Here is a 17120-nt window from a genome sequence, read left to right as displayed (position 1 = left end):
TTTTTTAAAAACTTGTATTAAACCCTTAACTAGTTCCCCTTGATTTATTTTTAGATTTTCCTGTATGTCTGGTAATTGATCCTCTCCTCTACTGTACTGTGGAGAATATCACAAAAAAAAAATATTTAGCAAGGCGGTCAATTCTTGATTTTCAATTACTATATCACCTGTATCTGTTTTTAAGGGGTCTACATTACTCTTAGTCACTTTCTTTCATTTAATATTCTCTTGTTGTTCTTGATATCCCTCACAAGGTTTTTCTGGTATTCTGCTGCTTCTATTGGTTTCTTTGTAATCCTTTGCTGTTTCCTTATATCTCTCCCAGTCTGTGGGATCTTGCATTTTTATCAGCCCTTTCTTTTAGTTTCCTACCATCTCTTGTTGACCAAGGTTGTTTAATTACACAAGTAGATCGCTTGGGCACATACAGGTCTTGTGTCCTACCAGATAGTCCACTTAGTACCTCCTTCTGCTCATCTGAAATTTCATCCATTCATTGTTCTGCCCATTGTCTCAGCCTTACTTAAATTTAAAACCTTAGTTCATGACTCACCCTTCTCCATCTCAAACCTAATATCAAATTCAATAATTCATGATCACTCTTAGCTAGGTGTTCTCTTACTGTTAGAGTAATTTAGGCTTAATACTCATTGCTACATTTATAATGGTCAATTTTTTATTGGATCAAGAACATATTGTTCCAAGAACTGTCACAATTCCCCTCCCATTCCCTGCAATCTGATTATTTCCCCTCCCATTCATTGTCAATGCCTTGCTTTGCTTCATTTCTAGAGTCAGTATATGGGCAGCTTTCCCAGTACTTAGCAGCAATTTGCTCTTTTGAAGCCTGTAATCAAAATTCTGTGCCTATAATCAAAATTCTGTGCCTGTGAACACAGGTTGCAGAGGGAATGGGAGAACAAGACTGAATTTGACAAACAATCTTCACTTGAAACAGAAGTCATTCTAAATTTGCTTCCGTGGTGTGCCACAGCCCCCAATACAAAAAGGTTCTTCCCCCGCACTGATCCGTTTGGTGAGTTGATTACTTGGCTGCCCTAGCCGTGTTCGAAAAGCTGGTGCTGTCAAAGTGAATGTTTAATCTGTCAAGAGAGCCAACACACCATGTTCTGAGGCAATTTTGCACTGCCTATCTCTGGTGTGCTGGTGTTGGGGTTGGGCTGCATGGTAGTAAAATGGAAAGCTGCAAGAGGCTGCAAAGAGAACTTTTACCCTCTAACAGATAACTTCTGCCTGAAAATTCACTCTGTCTTCCTCCATTGGGAGCAGTAAACTTATTTTTCATTCAGCTTTACATCACAAATATAGAATTGGGTTATTTTTTTGATGCCATGCATGATTGGTAAATACAGTTGCCACACAATCATTCCAGTCAATATCAACATCTCACATAAGAGAACCTGCCCTCAGTCCAGCAGGAATCATTCACTTTTCCAAGTTGCAAAAATTAAGGTTCTGTTCACAAAGACACACAGAGTCCAAATCACAATAAAAGGTGCTCTGCAGCACTGAACTCTGATGTGAACTCTACTGTACACATCCGATAGCGAGCAGCAAGGCTGATAGTTAGTGGGTAGGGAATTGGGGTGGTGGAGGTAGGGAAGAGGTAGACAGCACGGCGGGAGGAGAGTGGCTAAGTAAATAGTGGTGATGGGAAGAGGCACATGTTGGTGGTGGGGAGAGAGGTCAACAGCAAACCCATTTGCATTAAGTTGGTAAATCCACTCAGATTATAGGCAATTGGTACATAAAGTAGATGCTTATGATAGGTATTTCTTTCTCTGAGACTGGGATTAAAATACTTAAATGGTAGTAGTGTAGGGAATGATTGACTCCATGCAGTGTCTCTGACCTCCATACTAGGAAAGTATGCTCCTGATGCGGGGAAAGGTCTTAGTCAAACTTTAATAAGAGCATGATTGGATTTGTGGGACCCACAACACAGGAAGGATACTGACCCAGAGAGAGGGTATAGACGTAGATTCACTGGGATGCTGCCTGATATGAGGGAATACAAGTACAAGGAAAGATATGAAAAATTAGGACAGGGAAGATTTCAGGGTGATTTGATGAAGAAGTTTAAAGTTATTAAGAGAGGGCACGTTGATAGAAACAATTTCCAGTGGAGTCTCGAATAAGGAGACCTAGATATAAGATTATATGCAAGAGACTTAGAACAGAGAGTCGAAGAAATTTTTATCATACAGAGGGTTGTGTGCAGTGTTCCCTCTAATTTTTCTTTATACTGGGTGGCCTACAAACTCTTCTGAGCACCCTACTTTCTTGTCTATGGACAATTTACATTTTAAAAGTCACTGAACTTTCACAAAGTTGCGAGTGGCCTGTTTATTTCAATATAGTACATTGCTAGGGCCTGCACATAAATGTGAGGAAACCTTGGTTGTGAAACTGCATAACTCACTCACTGGAGTTAATGATTGAAGCAGAGACTGGGTCAACATTGAGAAAAAATCTAAACATTTTCCCTCAACTCTCCTTTTTCTTCCAGACAATTGCATCCTATTCTGGGCAACACACTTTAGGAAGGATGTCAAAGCCTTGGAGAGGATGCAGAAGAGATTTACTTGAATGGTACCAGGGATGAGGAAATTCAGTTGTGTGGAAACATTGGGAGAAGCTTGCATTGCTCTCCATAGAACATTAAAGGTTAAGAGAAGATTTGAGGTGTTTTTAGGAAATAGAGATAGTTTAAGTAAGTTATATTTGCATTTGTAGGGGATAAGGAATGCGTTTTAGTTTTAATGTTTAAGTTTGATTTGTGTTTCTGTATTTGTGTGCTAAGAAAAGATGAGTTGAGTTTTAGTGTCACTTTAAAAGATGCCTGCATTTTAATGAAGATTTTATGACTCTTGAAGGAGAGTTAAAAACAAACAAGGTTAGATAAAACTGTGCTGTTGCCTAGCAACAGGAGGCCCCACAGAGAGAGAGAGAAAACTAGAAAAGTAGCAGAGCAGGGACGGATAGCAAGTCCCAAACCGAAGTTCAGTTGAAGCCAGGATTCCAGAGATGTTGTCCCAAACTAAAGTTGAAGCCAGCCAGCTGCTAGAGAGGCTGGACACAGGAGAAGCAACTATAGAAGCAGGTTCCAGAAACTAAAGAGGGAAGTCCCAAATATAGGGGAGTGGAACAGGAAAGGTCCAAAGAGCACAGAATAATCAAAGGATAAGGACAGGAATCTGGATAAGGTCCTGTTCTGTGGAAGTGAAAGTAAAGAGGAAGGCTCCAAGCTTAAAGAAAGGAAAGCTGCAGGATGCAGATTTAAAGCAATAAAGGCTTTGGAGAAGCCGGAAGTTCCAAGGAGACAGCTGAAGGTCTGTAACTCTTTACTATGGGCATGTGAAGCAATGGTGTTCTGTTGGCATGGCTGAGCATTTGAGAGAGAGTGCATGGAAGGAAGTTTGAATGTACGTGGCGATCCAGGGGAGAGGAACACTGGAAGGAGAATTCAAAACCTTGGAGGTGGACCCTTGTGAAAGGTATCTGAGAGAAAGTCTGGTCTGGGAGAAGATTCCAAAGCAAATTCTTGGAGAGTGGAGCTTGGAAACCCTTGTGTGAAAGATGGGGTTCAGTGAGGCTGGTTGGCTCACAGTGTGACAAGCATCTGGGGGGAGCTGAGAAGAGATTCATAGCATCTGTCACTTGGTTTCAGAGTGTCGTGCATCTGACCACAGGTCATCTATTGGTTTACATGCACTGTGTACTTACTGTGAACATTAGAGTATAAGATAGCTTTTGGAACTTGTGTTATCCTTACAAATCTGTACATATCTGTAAAGATATAGTTGTGGGTGAAGGAGTATTATAATATAGTTCATCTTTTCTTGTTTAATAAATGTTTTATTCTTTTGTTAAAAGTTCATCAGCTGACTTCTGTAACTCTGTTCAGTAGCTACTTTCCACATATCGAAACAAAAGTTAGGATCTAGCAAGCTGGGTTCCACCCTGAGATCTGGCTTGCCCAGTAATAACATCAGCTGGGATCATAACAGTATACAAAATTAAGAGTTTTGATAGGAATAAATTATTTTAACTGGCAGCAGCGTCTTTAACCAGAGGGCACGTATTTAAAATATATGGAAAAAAAAGCCAGGAGGGAGATGAGGACAATTTTTTATGCAGTGAGTTGTTGTGATTTGGAATGCAATGCTTGAAAGGCAATAGTAATTTTCAAAAGGGGATAAAATACTTGAAAGGGAAATATTTGCTGGACTATTGGGAAAAAGCAGGGAAGTGGAACTAATTGTGTAGCTGTTCCATAGAGCCAGCATAGGCATGATGGGCTGAACGGCTTACTGCTGCGCTGCAAGATTCTCTGACAGTACAATTAAACAATAGAGACAATTCATACATATATATCCTGGCATGAGAAAACTTCCTTTCTCCACAATTACTTTCTTCATTGGAATGATGGCACACAAGCCTTTACTAAAACTGTGTGATAGTTAGTCAAATGCAAATAGTGTTGGGCTATAATCAGCAACAGAAACCCACAAATTAATCTGATCTGCTTTCCATCTCTCCAGTTAGAACTATAATATCCTCTACACTGCTGATAATGAGAGTACAATGAGATTGCCATCATCTTTCAATGTTCAGTGTGCTCACTACCGGTCCCCTTGGCCATTTATAATTTATGGAGCAGCCGGTTCCTCAGTGATGATATCAGCTTTCAGAATGTAATGACAGTACAAATACAAATCTGCAACTAGGCTAATGAACCAGCACAACAGATGTGATTGCTGGATGTTAGAAGCAGTGTTCCCAAACACACTCAGACTAACTGCTTTCACATGATCATGATGTTGGACAGCCCAGCAGGGCCACTCATTCTAATCTGAAACACATTCAGGGCACTCATCCACATATAGCATTAAGTTTAATTGTCTTGTGCTGTACTGCAGATAAAAATATATGACTAATTGGTGTTGGAACTCAGTAAAGCTGCTGGAATGTTGTAAAAACCGAACTGATTGTCTAATCACCCCCACCTATTTTGCTTTAAGCAACTCCAGTCCTACCCTGTGTGGTTGACTCCAAATGTAACTCTTTCGAGTACAAACACGTTTCCATCTGTTCCTATTCAGATGAAATTACATTGTTTCATAGTTTGCCATGGTGAGATTTGAACTCTTGATCTTGGGGTTACAAGCCCAGTACCATAACCACTTGGCTATTTAGACCAAGCCTGACTCCAAATGTAACTCTTTCGAGTACAAACATGTTTTCCATCTGTTTCAGATGAAGTTACATAGTTTCGCCATTGTGAGATTTGAACTCTTGATCTTGGGTTTACAAACCCCTGACTCCAAATGTATTCAGAACCACCAAGGATAGATGGTAATTGCTATATCGTTAGTGTCGCTCATTGCCAAGGTCAAATGAAAAACAGTGCATGAGAAACGGTGTAAACAGGTTGTGAAAAGACATAGAAGGCACATTGTAACAGGAAAACAAAGTGAATAATGAATTATTATACAGGGGTGTTAGAATCTAATAGAGAGCATTTTGAAGTATAGACAGTCCCGTTATAATCCAGCAGAAATATCTTTGTCAGAATCAGCTTCTTTACACAAGGGTAGTGGAAATATGGAACACTCTCCTTGAAAACCCTGTGGATGATGGGGGTCAATTGGAGCTTTCAAACCGAGATTGATAGATTTTTGCTAGGCAAGTGTATTTAGTGTTACGGAACCAAGGTGGGCAAATGGAGTTGCTATATAGATCAGTCATAACCTAATTGAACGGTGGAACAGGCTTGAGGACCTGAGGGCCTCCTTTTCCTATGCTCCTAAACTATGAAGGAGTACTCTTATTTACCACTCACTTCCCATGCCCTAACTCCCAAAAGTACGTTACCAAAAAAAGATTTAAATTATTTATACATATGCAGTTGATAAAGTAAAGTATACGTAATAATAAAGTAACAATAAGTTGTGTTTTGAAGTGTGTTACAGGTTGTGCTTAAGTCATCATCGAAATTCTTTACACCTTTTTAAAAACTTTCTACTGATGCTCAGATTTGTGCTCCATCAAGAAGAAATATTCCAGATCAAGAGAATTAGTAAAACTCACTATGACTAAAGTGTGTGCTGAAACGTGAGACAGCAAGCTTTATCAAACATACTAGCATTTCATTCCATGAACTTAAAGTGAACATTACCTGAAATAACGGCAATTTTGGAGGATCCGTGCTCTTCCTGAGCAATCCGTTCTGCCTCTTCCATTAATAGCATTCCAAAACCCTTGAGAACATGGAAAATCAATAAAACTGAGGAACAAAAGTGGCAATCCCAGATAAGAAAGAACTGCACTAAGAAAGGTTAGGATCATAGAATTTACAGCACGGGAGGAGGCTATTGAGCACATCATGTCTGTGCCAACTCTATTAAGGAAAGATCCACTTAATTCTAAGATAAAAGCAAAATACTGCGGATGCTGGAAATCTAGAACAAAAACAAAAATACCTGGAAAAACTCAGCAGGTCTGACAGCATCTGCGGAGAGGGATACTCCATCAACTTGTCAAATGTATCCCTCTCCGCAGATGCTGTCAGACCTGCTGAGTTTTTTCCAGGTATTTTTGTTTTTGTTCCACTTAGTTCTAGCTCTTCATTACCTTCCCAATACCCTTTAACATTTTGTTTTTCAAATATGTATCATTTTAATCTGAATTCTGCTTCCCCCACAGTTTTTGGCCAGACATTCCATGTTTTAACATAATGGATCTCTCATGGCATTTGTTAGTGCTAAATTAGGAGATTCCTCATTTAGAACAATGGGAACGTTTGTTTTAAATGCAATGTTAATTTTAGTTAGGATAAAAGACTTTTCACAACGAACACCCAACACCATTGCCATTTTCAACCTACATCAGGATTCCGATTTTCCACTCACCAGCCCTTTCGTTACAAATGCAATTTATTGATTTTACGGTGTTGTTAATATAAATAAGCATCCAAAGGTACTTCTCAAGTGGGAACAGGCAGACAAATAGATGCAATGGAGTACTTTTAAAGGGCAGTTAATGATGTAATGTGGGGAATGTGACAGTCTGCACACATATTGTCTGTCGTGTTTCCCTCATCACAACAGACACCGTCCTTCAAAAACATTCATTGGCATTTGTGAAGTCCATTGGGTTGTTTATTTACACTAACAACATTATAAAAATGCAGGTTAACATAACAACATAAGAAATAGGAGCAGGAGAAGGCCATTTCTGTCTAACACAGCCTTGAATATATTCAATGACCCAGCCTCCATTGCTCACTGAGGAAGAGAATTCCAAAGACTAATGACCCTCTGAGAGAAGAAATGCCTCCGCATCTCCGTCTTAAATTGGATTGCTGAAGCTATTGATTAAAATGAAAAGGCTGGCAAGTGGAGAAACTGGCTGAATTATGCTGTAGGATAAAAATGGCAATGATTCGGTGTCAGGTGTTGTATTTGTGAAAAGCCCTTTATCTTAACCAAAAGAAACCCTGCATTTCAATTGTACTTAATTTACCGTAAAGAGCTTTGGGATATCGGGAAGTTGTGATGGTTTCTATGTAAATGCAAGATCTTTATTTGTTTCTTTTTTCAAAGAACGCAAGAGGGAGTGAGGTTCACAAGATACCGAATGGGATATGGAAGGTAGAACCACAATACTTTAACAAGGCAGCAGGGTAAGGTGAAAAATCAGATGTAGAATCCATGCCAGGGAGTATTCCTCTATTTAGAGAGTTATCAACAGCTGGTATTGGTTGGCTGGAAAGGAGGTTGAGGTTAGGACACTAGACTCATTAAAAAAAACAATTAGATGACGTAATGGGAGTCAGAGGCATGAGGTCAAATGAACTGATCTTTTGATTGTGTGTACACCTCTGACCCTAGTGGAGAAGACAGAACAATGAAACACAAGAACAGAAGTAGAAGAGTCAGGAAATGTGCCAAAGTCTTTGGTAGAACAGGACAATCTATTGGAGATTCTTCCCCATCTATTAACCATTGGAAGCCTAATTTCAAACCAAGGAAATTCACATTATCAGTTCCAATGTACTTGAATGCAACACATTTAGAACATACCACGTCACATAGCTTAACCTGACACAAGGGTTAAAAGTAATAGTTCTATTTTTATTATTTCATTCATATCTTTACAAAGGTTAACAAAGAGAAAGGCTAATTTTAACTAAAAATTGTTGATATAAACCAATTACTGTTGATTACAAGTATTTTCCTTTATACACGCAGGCAAGATCTTCTCACAAGTTAGCACTCGTCACTAACATTAATCAAAGGCTCATTTACTTTTTGCTAAATTTCTCAACAGCTGTAAGCTGACCCAATGCAGTCAACCCATGAGTGAAATGGAAAAGATTCACACTTGTATATTCTGGCTGGACTTGTTAAGTCCCACCTACATCTGTCTTGCATTAACTGGCTAGTTTTTAAACAGACAGAGGGAGAAAGTTTCCTAAAGAAACAAGCATACTTTAATTACGGGCAGGTGGTAGGTTTAAATTTTCAGGAATCAGTCAGCAATGCAATGGAGTTGACCTGATGTGCCCTGTCTCCCTCACCAACTAGCAATTCCTCACCAGGCTGAGAAATGTAATGAAAAAGATCTTGAGATGTTTTGCAAACTCTGTGAAGTCCAATAAGGGGTTTATTGGTTTTTCTGAATGATACAGATTAAAACATGCTACCTTTCTGAATCTGAATGAATGCAGTGTGATGGGTCCACTTTGTAATGTCTGCCCAATGGTTTACTTGAAATATCAATGCTAGTGATTGGCCTCAGCAACTGAGGGTGGGGTGGGGAGTGGTAACTGATAGTTGCTGTACTTTAACCTTGTGTGAAAAGAAAACAGCTTGTAGCTCTGGGGCCCTGGAAATATGTCACCAGGACTCCAAAGGCAGGTGGTTAAATTTGTGAGACACATCACAACTAGGCATCATTACAATAAGATAGTCACTAATAATTCCAATAGGGAATTCAGGAGAAACTTCCTTATCCAGAGAGTGATGAGAATGTGGATCTTACAACCACAAGGAGTAGTTGAGGTAAATAGAATAGATGCATTAAAACAGAAATTAGATAAACACAAGGTTGAGAGAAATAGGTTATGTTGATGGGGCGAGATGAAGTAGTGTGGGAGAAGGCTCGGGAGTTACATAAACACAGTCATAGACCATAGGCCGAATGGTCTGCTTTTGAGCTGTAAGCAATGTCAGGATGATGACACTTTTACAAGTATATTATGGAAAGAGCGTTTCAGCACCTCTTTGCAGTATGGTAAATAGTGCCCTCCACTGACCTACAGTTGATCGTTAGGTGGGATGGTTGGTTAACCATTTCACAGTCACCGTAAAACTCCCAACATTCAGATGAAGGTCAACAAATGGAAATTAAAATTAATTGTCACTTTTTGAAACCGGAATCTTTATGAAAAGATACCTGTGTCAGGACTCATCTGTGGAATTAAAATGCACAAATGTTTCAACCTTACCTGATGCTGGAACTTGGATGGATCCCGTGCGTTAACAGGCACTACACTACCATATACATGGAGCTCTCGCACAATAGAGATTCCTCCCTTCAGCTCTGTTCTGAAGGTTTCCTCGGAGCACTTCCGCAGGCGGAGTAATCCAATTAGAATGTCCTGCTCAGGATCCTCATAGGACAAGAATGTTTCCCAACCGCCATTCGCAACATAATCTCTTCTCACCAGTTCTACCTGAAAGAAATTAACCACACAAGGGGCAGGTTATTCAATTAACCACACTCTCAGGTCCTCCCATTGAAGAGGGCAGGCTATTAAATTAACCACACACTCACGCTCTCTCATTACAGGGACGAAATGTGTTGGGGAGAATTTTGTATCTAATATAGCATGCAAGCAGAAAGTATAACTTACAGCAAAGAAACAGGTGACCTGGCTTAACCAATTCGTGTTGGTGTTTATCTTCTTTGGCAGCAGCAGTCCTAATCCTATGTGCCTACTGTGTTCCATGTCCCTTTATTCTCTGTTCCATCCACCACCTATCTAATCTATTCTTAAATGCTGACATGGTCTCTGCTTCAACCGTTAACTTCAGAAGTGTACTCCACAGCCTCACAACTCTCGGTGGAAGAAAAAATTTCTCCTGCTCTCTGCCCTAAATCTTTTCCATTTAATCTTTTCTCTCTGTTCTCTCAACCTTGACCTTCAACCAAGAGAAACAATACGTTCCACCCTCTCCTAATTTTAAACACCGCTACCAAATCATCCCTTACCTCCCTCTTCTAACAAAAATAACCTAAATTTTTCAAGTTCTTTTTTTATTCTGTCATACTAGGCAGCAACTTAGTGAATCCAAGATGTGCCTTCTTTGCATCTAAATATTGTGCCAAAACTGCACCCTGAACTCCAACTACGGCCTTACTAAGGTTTGACATGACCTTTCACCATCATCAGGACCAGGCGTTATTAGGCGAGATATAGTACAGGGGCCAGAGGCACAGTGCGGAATCAATGGCCTTCTATATTGCAATTATTTAAATACTTAAGCCCAGTCTCAGATGAAGAAATCCCCACAGTAGCAGAATCTCCACTTTATACACAAGTTGCCTATAACCTGAATGGGATTATCAATGTATTACTAGTGGGATTGAATTGGAGAGAATTTAGTTAAATACGGATTTCAACCCCTAGTTCAGTGTAAATTGCTAGTCACATTCAAATTGATCAGGATGGCTAGTGCAGTAACTCTTGTAAGGTGAGGAATGAAGGTACATTGGGTCAGAGGTGATCATGCAATAAAGTGAACAAGAATCAACTCCAATCACTCTGTGCCAGTGCAGTCAGGTTTATATAGAAACAGGAGGCCATTCAGCCTCTTGAACCTGTTCCCCATTCAATCAGAGCATGGCTGACCTGTACCTCAACCCTAAATATCAGCCTCTGTTCCACATCCCTCGATACCCTTGCCCAATATCAATCTTTCTATTGTTCCAGGATCCACAGCCTATTGAGGGAGATTGTTGTAGATTTCCCTTTCTGTGAAAAAATCCTTCTCACATCTTTCCTAAGCAACTAGCTCTAACTTTAGGATTGTGTCCCTTTGTTCTGGACTCCTTCGCCAGAGGAAACAGTTTCTCTTTATCTACCCTAATAAATCCTTTGTCATTTTAAACACCCAAATTAGATCACCCTTCGACCCTTTAACCTCCACGAAACTTAAGGGAATAGAACCCAAGCTTATGCAACCAGTTTGAAAATGGGTGGAGGAGGTGTTGGAAAAGAACAAAAAGGATGTGGGTTTGCCAATAAACTGCTAACCTATCAATTGTCTAAGGTGGTGGTTGAGGCTGAAACGCTCAACTCATTTAAAAGGTACCTGGATCTGCATAACCTGTAAGGCTACGGACCAGGTGCTGGAAAGTGGGAATAAAATGAGAAGTTTCTTTTTCTCTTTTTGGCCAGCACAGAAATTGATGGGCTGAATAGCCTCTTTCTGCACTGTAGCTTTTCTACGGCTCTAAACAGGACTCAAATGGTTGTGAAAAACTGAATTGGTTAAATGACCAATTATTTACTCTGGCAGTTTACAGTGCAAACGTCTGCTTATCTAAACTATTCAAGTTCACGGGTGATCTGGATGGGATCAGGCCAATTTGTGGTAACAATATCTGCTATCAGGAGCACAGGTACATTTTCAGATGCTGAAGGTTCAGTGACTGTGACCTCTTGGGTATTATCAACACTCATTCCTGTTAAGAGACAATTTTCTTTTATTTTGTCTTCACACCTTATCTCTGAGCTGCAGCCCAACATACTTTACCCTCCAGAGAGCTGATAATCAGAAGTTAGTAAGGAAATGAATGATGTGGAACAGAATCTCAGCCAGTCCCTGAAGCACTTCAGTAAGATTTCAATGCTCCTTTATCATCCAAATTACTTTCTGCCACTCAGGAAGCACAAAGATTATAATCTGATAACCTGAGAGTAATGAAGGTGATAAAAATATAAATATGTGAGGGGATACATGGAGGGAGGGAGGTGTCCAACAGTTCTTCCTATCCTTTGTGCACTGCTGCAAATAGGCAAAGGTGAAGCTTCCTACAACTTAAGAACTACTTCCAGTTTACAGAATGCAGTTTTTTCACCCACCATTTTAGAAACTATGAGCTAATAGCAGTTGGCACAGACTTGCACCGAAGGGAATCAAACACCATAGTTCAGCCTGTGGGACTACCTGTTGTCAGGACCAGTGAGGAATGCACACCCCAAGACATCAATATGGAAGGCCCTGCATGTTACAATGTGTTGTGCTGCAAGGGGACCACATCTGGGCCCCTAATCCTCTACATTGAGTGCCCATTTAAACAGAGACCCAGAGATTCTGCATAGACAAGGCAAACAAAATCAGAGAGCCATTCACCACCGGCCTCTTCTGTAGACCTGTGGTGAAGATGTGAAACATGCTGTCACATGGAGTGATTAAAGCATAGAATACTGATGCATAAATCTGAGAGAGAAGGGAATAGAAGACTATGGTAGCAAGGTGGGAACAGGTAATTATGATGGAAGGTCCTGTGGAATATAAACATCAGTATAAACCAGTTCGATCAAATGGACTTGTTTCTGTGCTGTAAATCCAATGTAAAGTTCAGGATTGATGTCAAGAACCATCTTCACACATACACAGTGATTAATATTTGAAATGGATTTAGAAAAGATAATAGGGGCACAAACAGTAGAATCATTCAAGTGAATTACATGGAAGAAGAGACTGTAGGTTTCTATGGAAGGATGAACTAGATGGGTTTAATGGCCTCTCTCATCCTCACTTGCCTTTTAAAATATTTCACAGTAGAAAAAAAAAACAGGTTTCAGAAATGAAAGGTTCACTTTCAAAGTCTAGAACATGTGTGGTTTGAAAATCAGAAGCGCACCAGTCTGATTGTCACCCTATAAAAGATCGTCCCTATAAAAGATGGAAAGTACCCATTCATTCTGCCCATAGCAAAGACTACACATACCTGATAGGGTCGCACTTTGTGATGAATTTCCTGGATCCCAACCTCCCTTGTTCGGACATCGCGACACTGAAAATAATATAGGACCAAAGGTCAAACTCCAAGTCTCATACCATGGGAATATTTGAAGAATCACCTCATTGTTAAGTGTTTCTCACAAAGTCTGTAGAAATACTCATACAAACACATAGCAATACCGACTGCATACGACACAGCATCGTGTAACTGTTTAGACTGAGGCAGCCACAAACTGAATTGCAAAGTGCTAAGCTTATTAAGGACTCAATCTTACCAGATATCTGTCACAGATTAAAACATTTAACTGCTTGGTGGTGATACTTTATTGGATCAATTAATTACATCACAGACATTTTAATTCATTGTAACAAATTCCATCGGATAGGGTGAAATGACTTTTAAAAAAGTGCATATTTTCTTTTGACCCTTTACCTCAGTTCCCCAATCTTTCATCCTGGCCAAGGCTAATTCTCGTAGGTTTCCATGCTCCACTCCAGAGCTGACCAGCGGCATTGGGATATCTCTACAAAAAAAAAACAGCTAAAGTACTGATCAGATCTCATGAAGCCACAGGAACAGATACATTCATCAGATTAACTATTGTCCTAAAACTATTTTGTTAAGGTCCCTTGCAGTCTACATTTGTTTGGCACATAGTTGACTTATGCATCCAAGTGGGGGAAACAGGTTGAAAATAGGTCAATACATTATCCAGGGTGGGGGACTAATAACCAGGGAGGAGGGTGAAGCCTAAGACAATAATGAGAATAATAGCAAAAGAAAGCTACAGTGGCTGTACAAGGAGGTTAAAATAGCCTAAAAAGTAGGGAAGAGCTCAGAAATACAAGAAAGAACGTATTGGGAACATGCGAGCCAAGCTAAAATCAGATCAGGATAAGAAAACGGCATCATGAAAGTTATATAGTTGATAAGGGATCAGAACACAATTAAAATTGTATTTACTGTGTGCAGACTGTTGAAGCTAAGAGGTACTGTGGGACTAGGAGGAGGGGATGTAGATCAAGAAATGACAATTGTGTTAAACGAAAATTGACCAAAATTAAAAAGTTACCAAAATGGACTAGCATTCATAACACAAGACTGTCAGTCAGACACACACTATGAAGAAATTCAAAGCCCTGCATGTTTACACAGCACCAAGGTCAGATGGGATACAGTTGACAATTAAGTAGCCCAATCTCTTGATTAATACATCTAGAAGTTTCAAGTATGGCTGTGCTGGAGAGCTGGTTCATGTGATCAAAATAAGGGAAAAATTTGCAGGGGAGATGGGGTTGGGGGGGAGGGAGAGAGAGAGGGGGAATCAGAATTATAAACAGATTTGTCCTCAGAACCTGTCAGACAGTTCGTGATTACAGCAATAGCAGATAGGCTATACAGAATCTTCAACGTGATTTCATGAGTTTATATTAGTTTACTTCGTAAATGCTGGAATTCTTTTAGGCAGTGACCAGATGGAGGATTATACCTCATTTTTCATCAGGCAGCTGATGGGATTCTGCAACTAATTGAAGAGGCAGTTTCTAGGAAGGCAATAAACCAACAGGGCCAACCTGCACTGTTGGAGGTTTCGACTTTCCGCTGAATCATGAAACCACGGTTCTGCCTGCCTTCTCGTGAACATGTGGAAAATCAAACAGTACGATTTTGAAGGGCAACATGGGACTTCTTCCTGGATTTCTAGCAAATATTCATCCCTCAATCAACATCACTAAAACAGATTATCAGGTCCTTAGCAATGTGAAACAGTATTGCGATAAGTGTGGGATCTTACTGTGCACAAATTGGCAGTGTTTTCCTGTATTACAACAGTGCCTACACTTCAAAAGTCTTTCATTGGCTGTAATATAGGATGTACTGAGGTTGTGAAAGATGCTACATAAGAGTAAGTCTCGCTTATATCATGGATGGCAATGGTGCGGGGAATAGGTAAGCAGTTCACCCTGAGAATTAGAAACCTGAGTTAACCGCAAGGGATGCAGATAGTTTTTGTCCTTTTCAAACTTGAGAAGAGGCATCTGACAGGTGATCTTGCACAGATATATAAAGACAGGCTAAGTGCAGAAAAGGCAACTCCAAAAGAATATAAAGTGTGAGAGTAAGGCAAGCGGTCACAGGTTTCTAATTGGTAAAATGTGGGACTGAATTTCAGAAGCCTTTCTTCACAGAGAATGATAAAGACATGGATAGACCTCCTGGACACAGTGCAAAAACCCTGCAACCACGTAGGAAACAACTAGATGATATAATGGGGCTAAAGGGAAGGTTGGGACTATCTGGAAGGGTAAACTACAATGGACCAAATGTCCTCTCCTCTCTGGAATATCTCGAGATGGACAGAGTTGTCCAGGGATTGATAATGGAGGCCGTGACTGAACCCCTCCCCCTCATGTCGCCCCAACCCACAATCCAGACCATTAAACCAGAGCAAAGGCCCAGAATGGCAACTCTCCCTGGGAGAGAATATCAACCAAGGTTTCAGTAGTATATATAGGCAAGGGAGTTCTTCTAATACTTCATGAGGGGAGGAGGGGATGATGTGGTATTTTTCTTCTCCTTTTAATTTTCTTTTTAACTTACTGCCCAGAGTACAAAACTGCCCAGCTCCTTGGTTTTACGCTCCCTCTTTCACCACAACATCTGGGCGCCTCGGCCAAGACTCATTCGAATTTCATGGCAGTTCATGATGTTGAACTATTTGTTCCACTTTATCCACCTAATTTAAAATTCTCTGAGTTGCAGGACTGAAATAATGGCCCTCCATAAAGCAGCTATTCTATCACACACATACCCATGGAAATAAAAGATACCTGGTGGCCCCATGTGCCAGTTAAGAGTCAGTCAAAAGGCACTGATTACAGCGGACAAATTACTATCTCACACAGACATCAGAGAGAAAGGATATGATTCATAAGCGTGTCAATAATTTTACAGTTCTTCTGGTTTAAGTGACATTGGTATATCATTCTTTGCTCAGTCCATTTTAATGCACCAATGTGGATTCCAAATGCTATTTATTTTTCAAAGGGCTAATATTCAATCAGGTTTAAAGGATTTTCAAGCACTCTGCACTGTATAGAGCACAATGGTCATTCTTCAATAGATTGCTTTTTGGGCAGAAAACACATTCATTGATCCCCAATGAACAAATACCAAGCTAGTCTCACAACTCCAGTGACAACACTTTTCAGTATGAAGTATGATGGCAAGTATGCTCCTACTTCATTGTTCGTGTGGAAATTGGATTTTTACTCTTAGATGCATTACAGTAGCGATGATATTAAAACCCAAGTTATGAAGGGGGGAGCAGCAGGTTACAAAAGGACATAGACAGATTAAGTGAGCAAACAAAACTATGACAAATGGAGTAGAACGTCGGGAGTGTGCGGTGATTCACTTTGTTCCAAGAAAAGCAAACTGCAACATTTTCTTAATGGTGAAAACGTAGGAACTGTGGAGGAGCAAAGGGAATTGTGTATCCATTTACACAAGTAATTAAAGTTTGGTAAACAGGTACAAGAATGGCTAATGGAATGTTGGGTTTTATCTCAGAGCTCAGAATAAAAAGAGGAGGAAATTTTACAGAGTCTTGGTCAGGCCAGTCAGTCTTGGGCACCGAAAATCAGGAAGGATCTACTGTCTTGGAGGGGAAACAATGCAGATTCATCAGAACGATACCAGTAACAAAGGGTTAAAATATGACACCAGGTTGCATGAACTTGGCTTGTAAATTCAAGGGAATGAGAGGTAATAGAATCATGATTATTAAAATTAATGCATTTGATAGAGTCAATATATAGCAGCTATTTCCTCTGGTGAGAAATCCAGAACAGGAAGGAATATTCTTAATATTAGAGCCAGACCATTTAGGAGTGAATTCAGAAATATCTTTCCACATGAAGGGCAGTGGAAATCTAGATTGCCCATCCCTAAAGGCTGTGAATGCTGGGAGTTGATTGAAATTTTCACGACTGAGATTGATAAGTTTTACTTGTTGAGGGGATCAACGGTTAGCGAGCAATGGGGTTGAAGTA

The 17120-nt window shown here is 40.0% G+C and overlaps 1 protein-coding gene across 2 annotated transcripts in view; it reads right to left on the bottom strand.

Moving 5' to 3' along the window:
• elp3 (elongator acetyltransferase complex subunit 3) overlaps nt 1-17120 on the bottom strand; it is an 86911-nt gene that overhangs the window by 25743 nt on the left and 44048 nt on the right. For both annotated transcript variants that reach the window (XR_005943051.1, XM_041188166.1), the window contains exons 11-14: nt 13498-13588; nt 13051-13116; nt 9536-9763; nt 6203-6284 (exon numbers count right to left, since the gene is read on the bottom strand). Coding sequence is in view for 1 of the 2 variants with exons in the window: in XM_041188166.1 (XP_041044100.1) it covers nt 6203-6284; nt 9536-9763; nt 13051-13116; nt 13498-13588 (467 nt within the window). In the remaining variant the exon portion in view is untranslated. The remainder of the gene's footprint in view (nt 1-6202; nt 6285-9535; nt 9764-13050; nt 13117-13497; nt 13589-17120) is intronic.

This window comes from Carcharodon carcharias, chromosome 5 (genome assembly GCF_017639515.1).
Source record: "Carcharodon carcharias isolate sCarCar2 chromosome 5, sCarCar2.pri, whole genome shotgun sequence".
NCBI classification, from domain to species: Eukaryota; Metazoa; Chordata; class Chondrichthyes; order Lamniformes; family Lamnidae; genus Carcharodon; species Carcharodon carcharias.
This window is presented reverse-complemented; position numbering and strand designations above follow the sequence as displayed.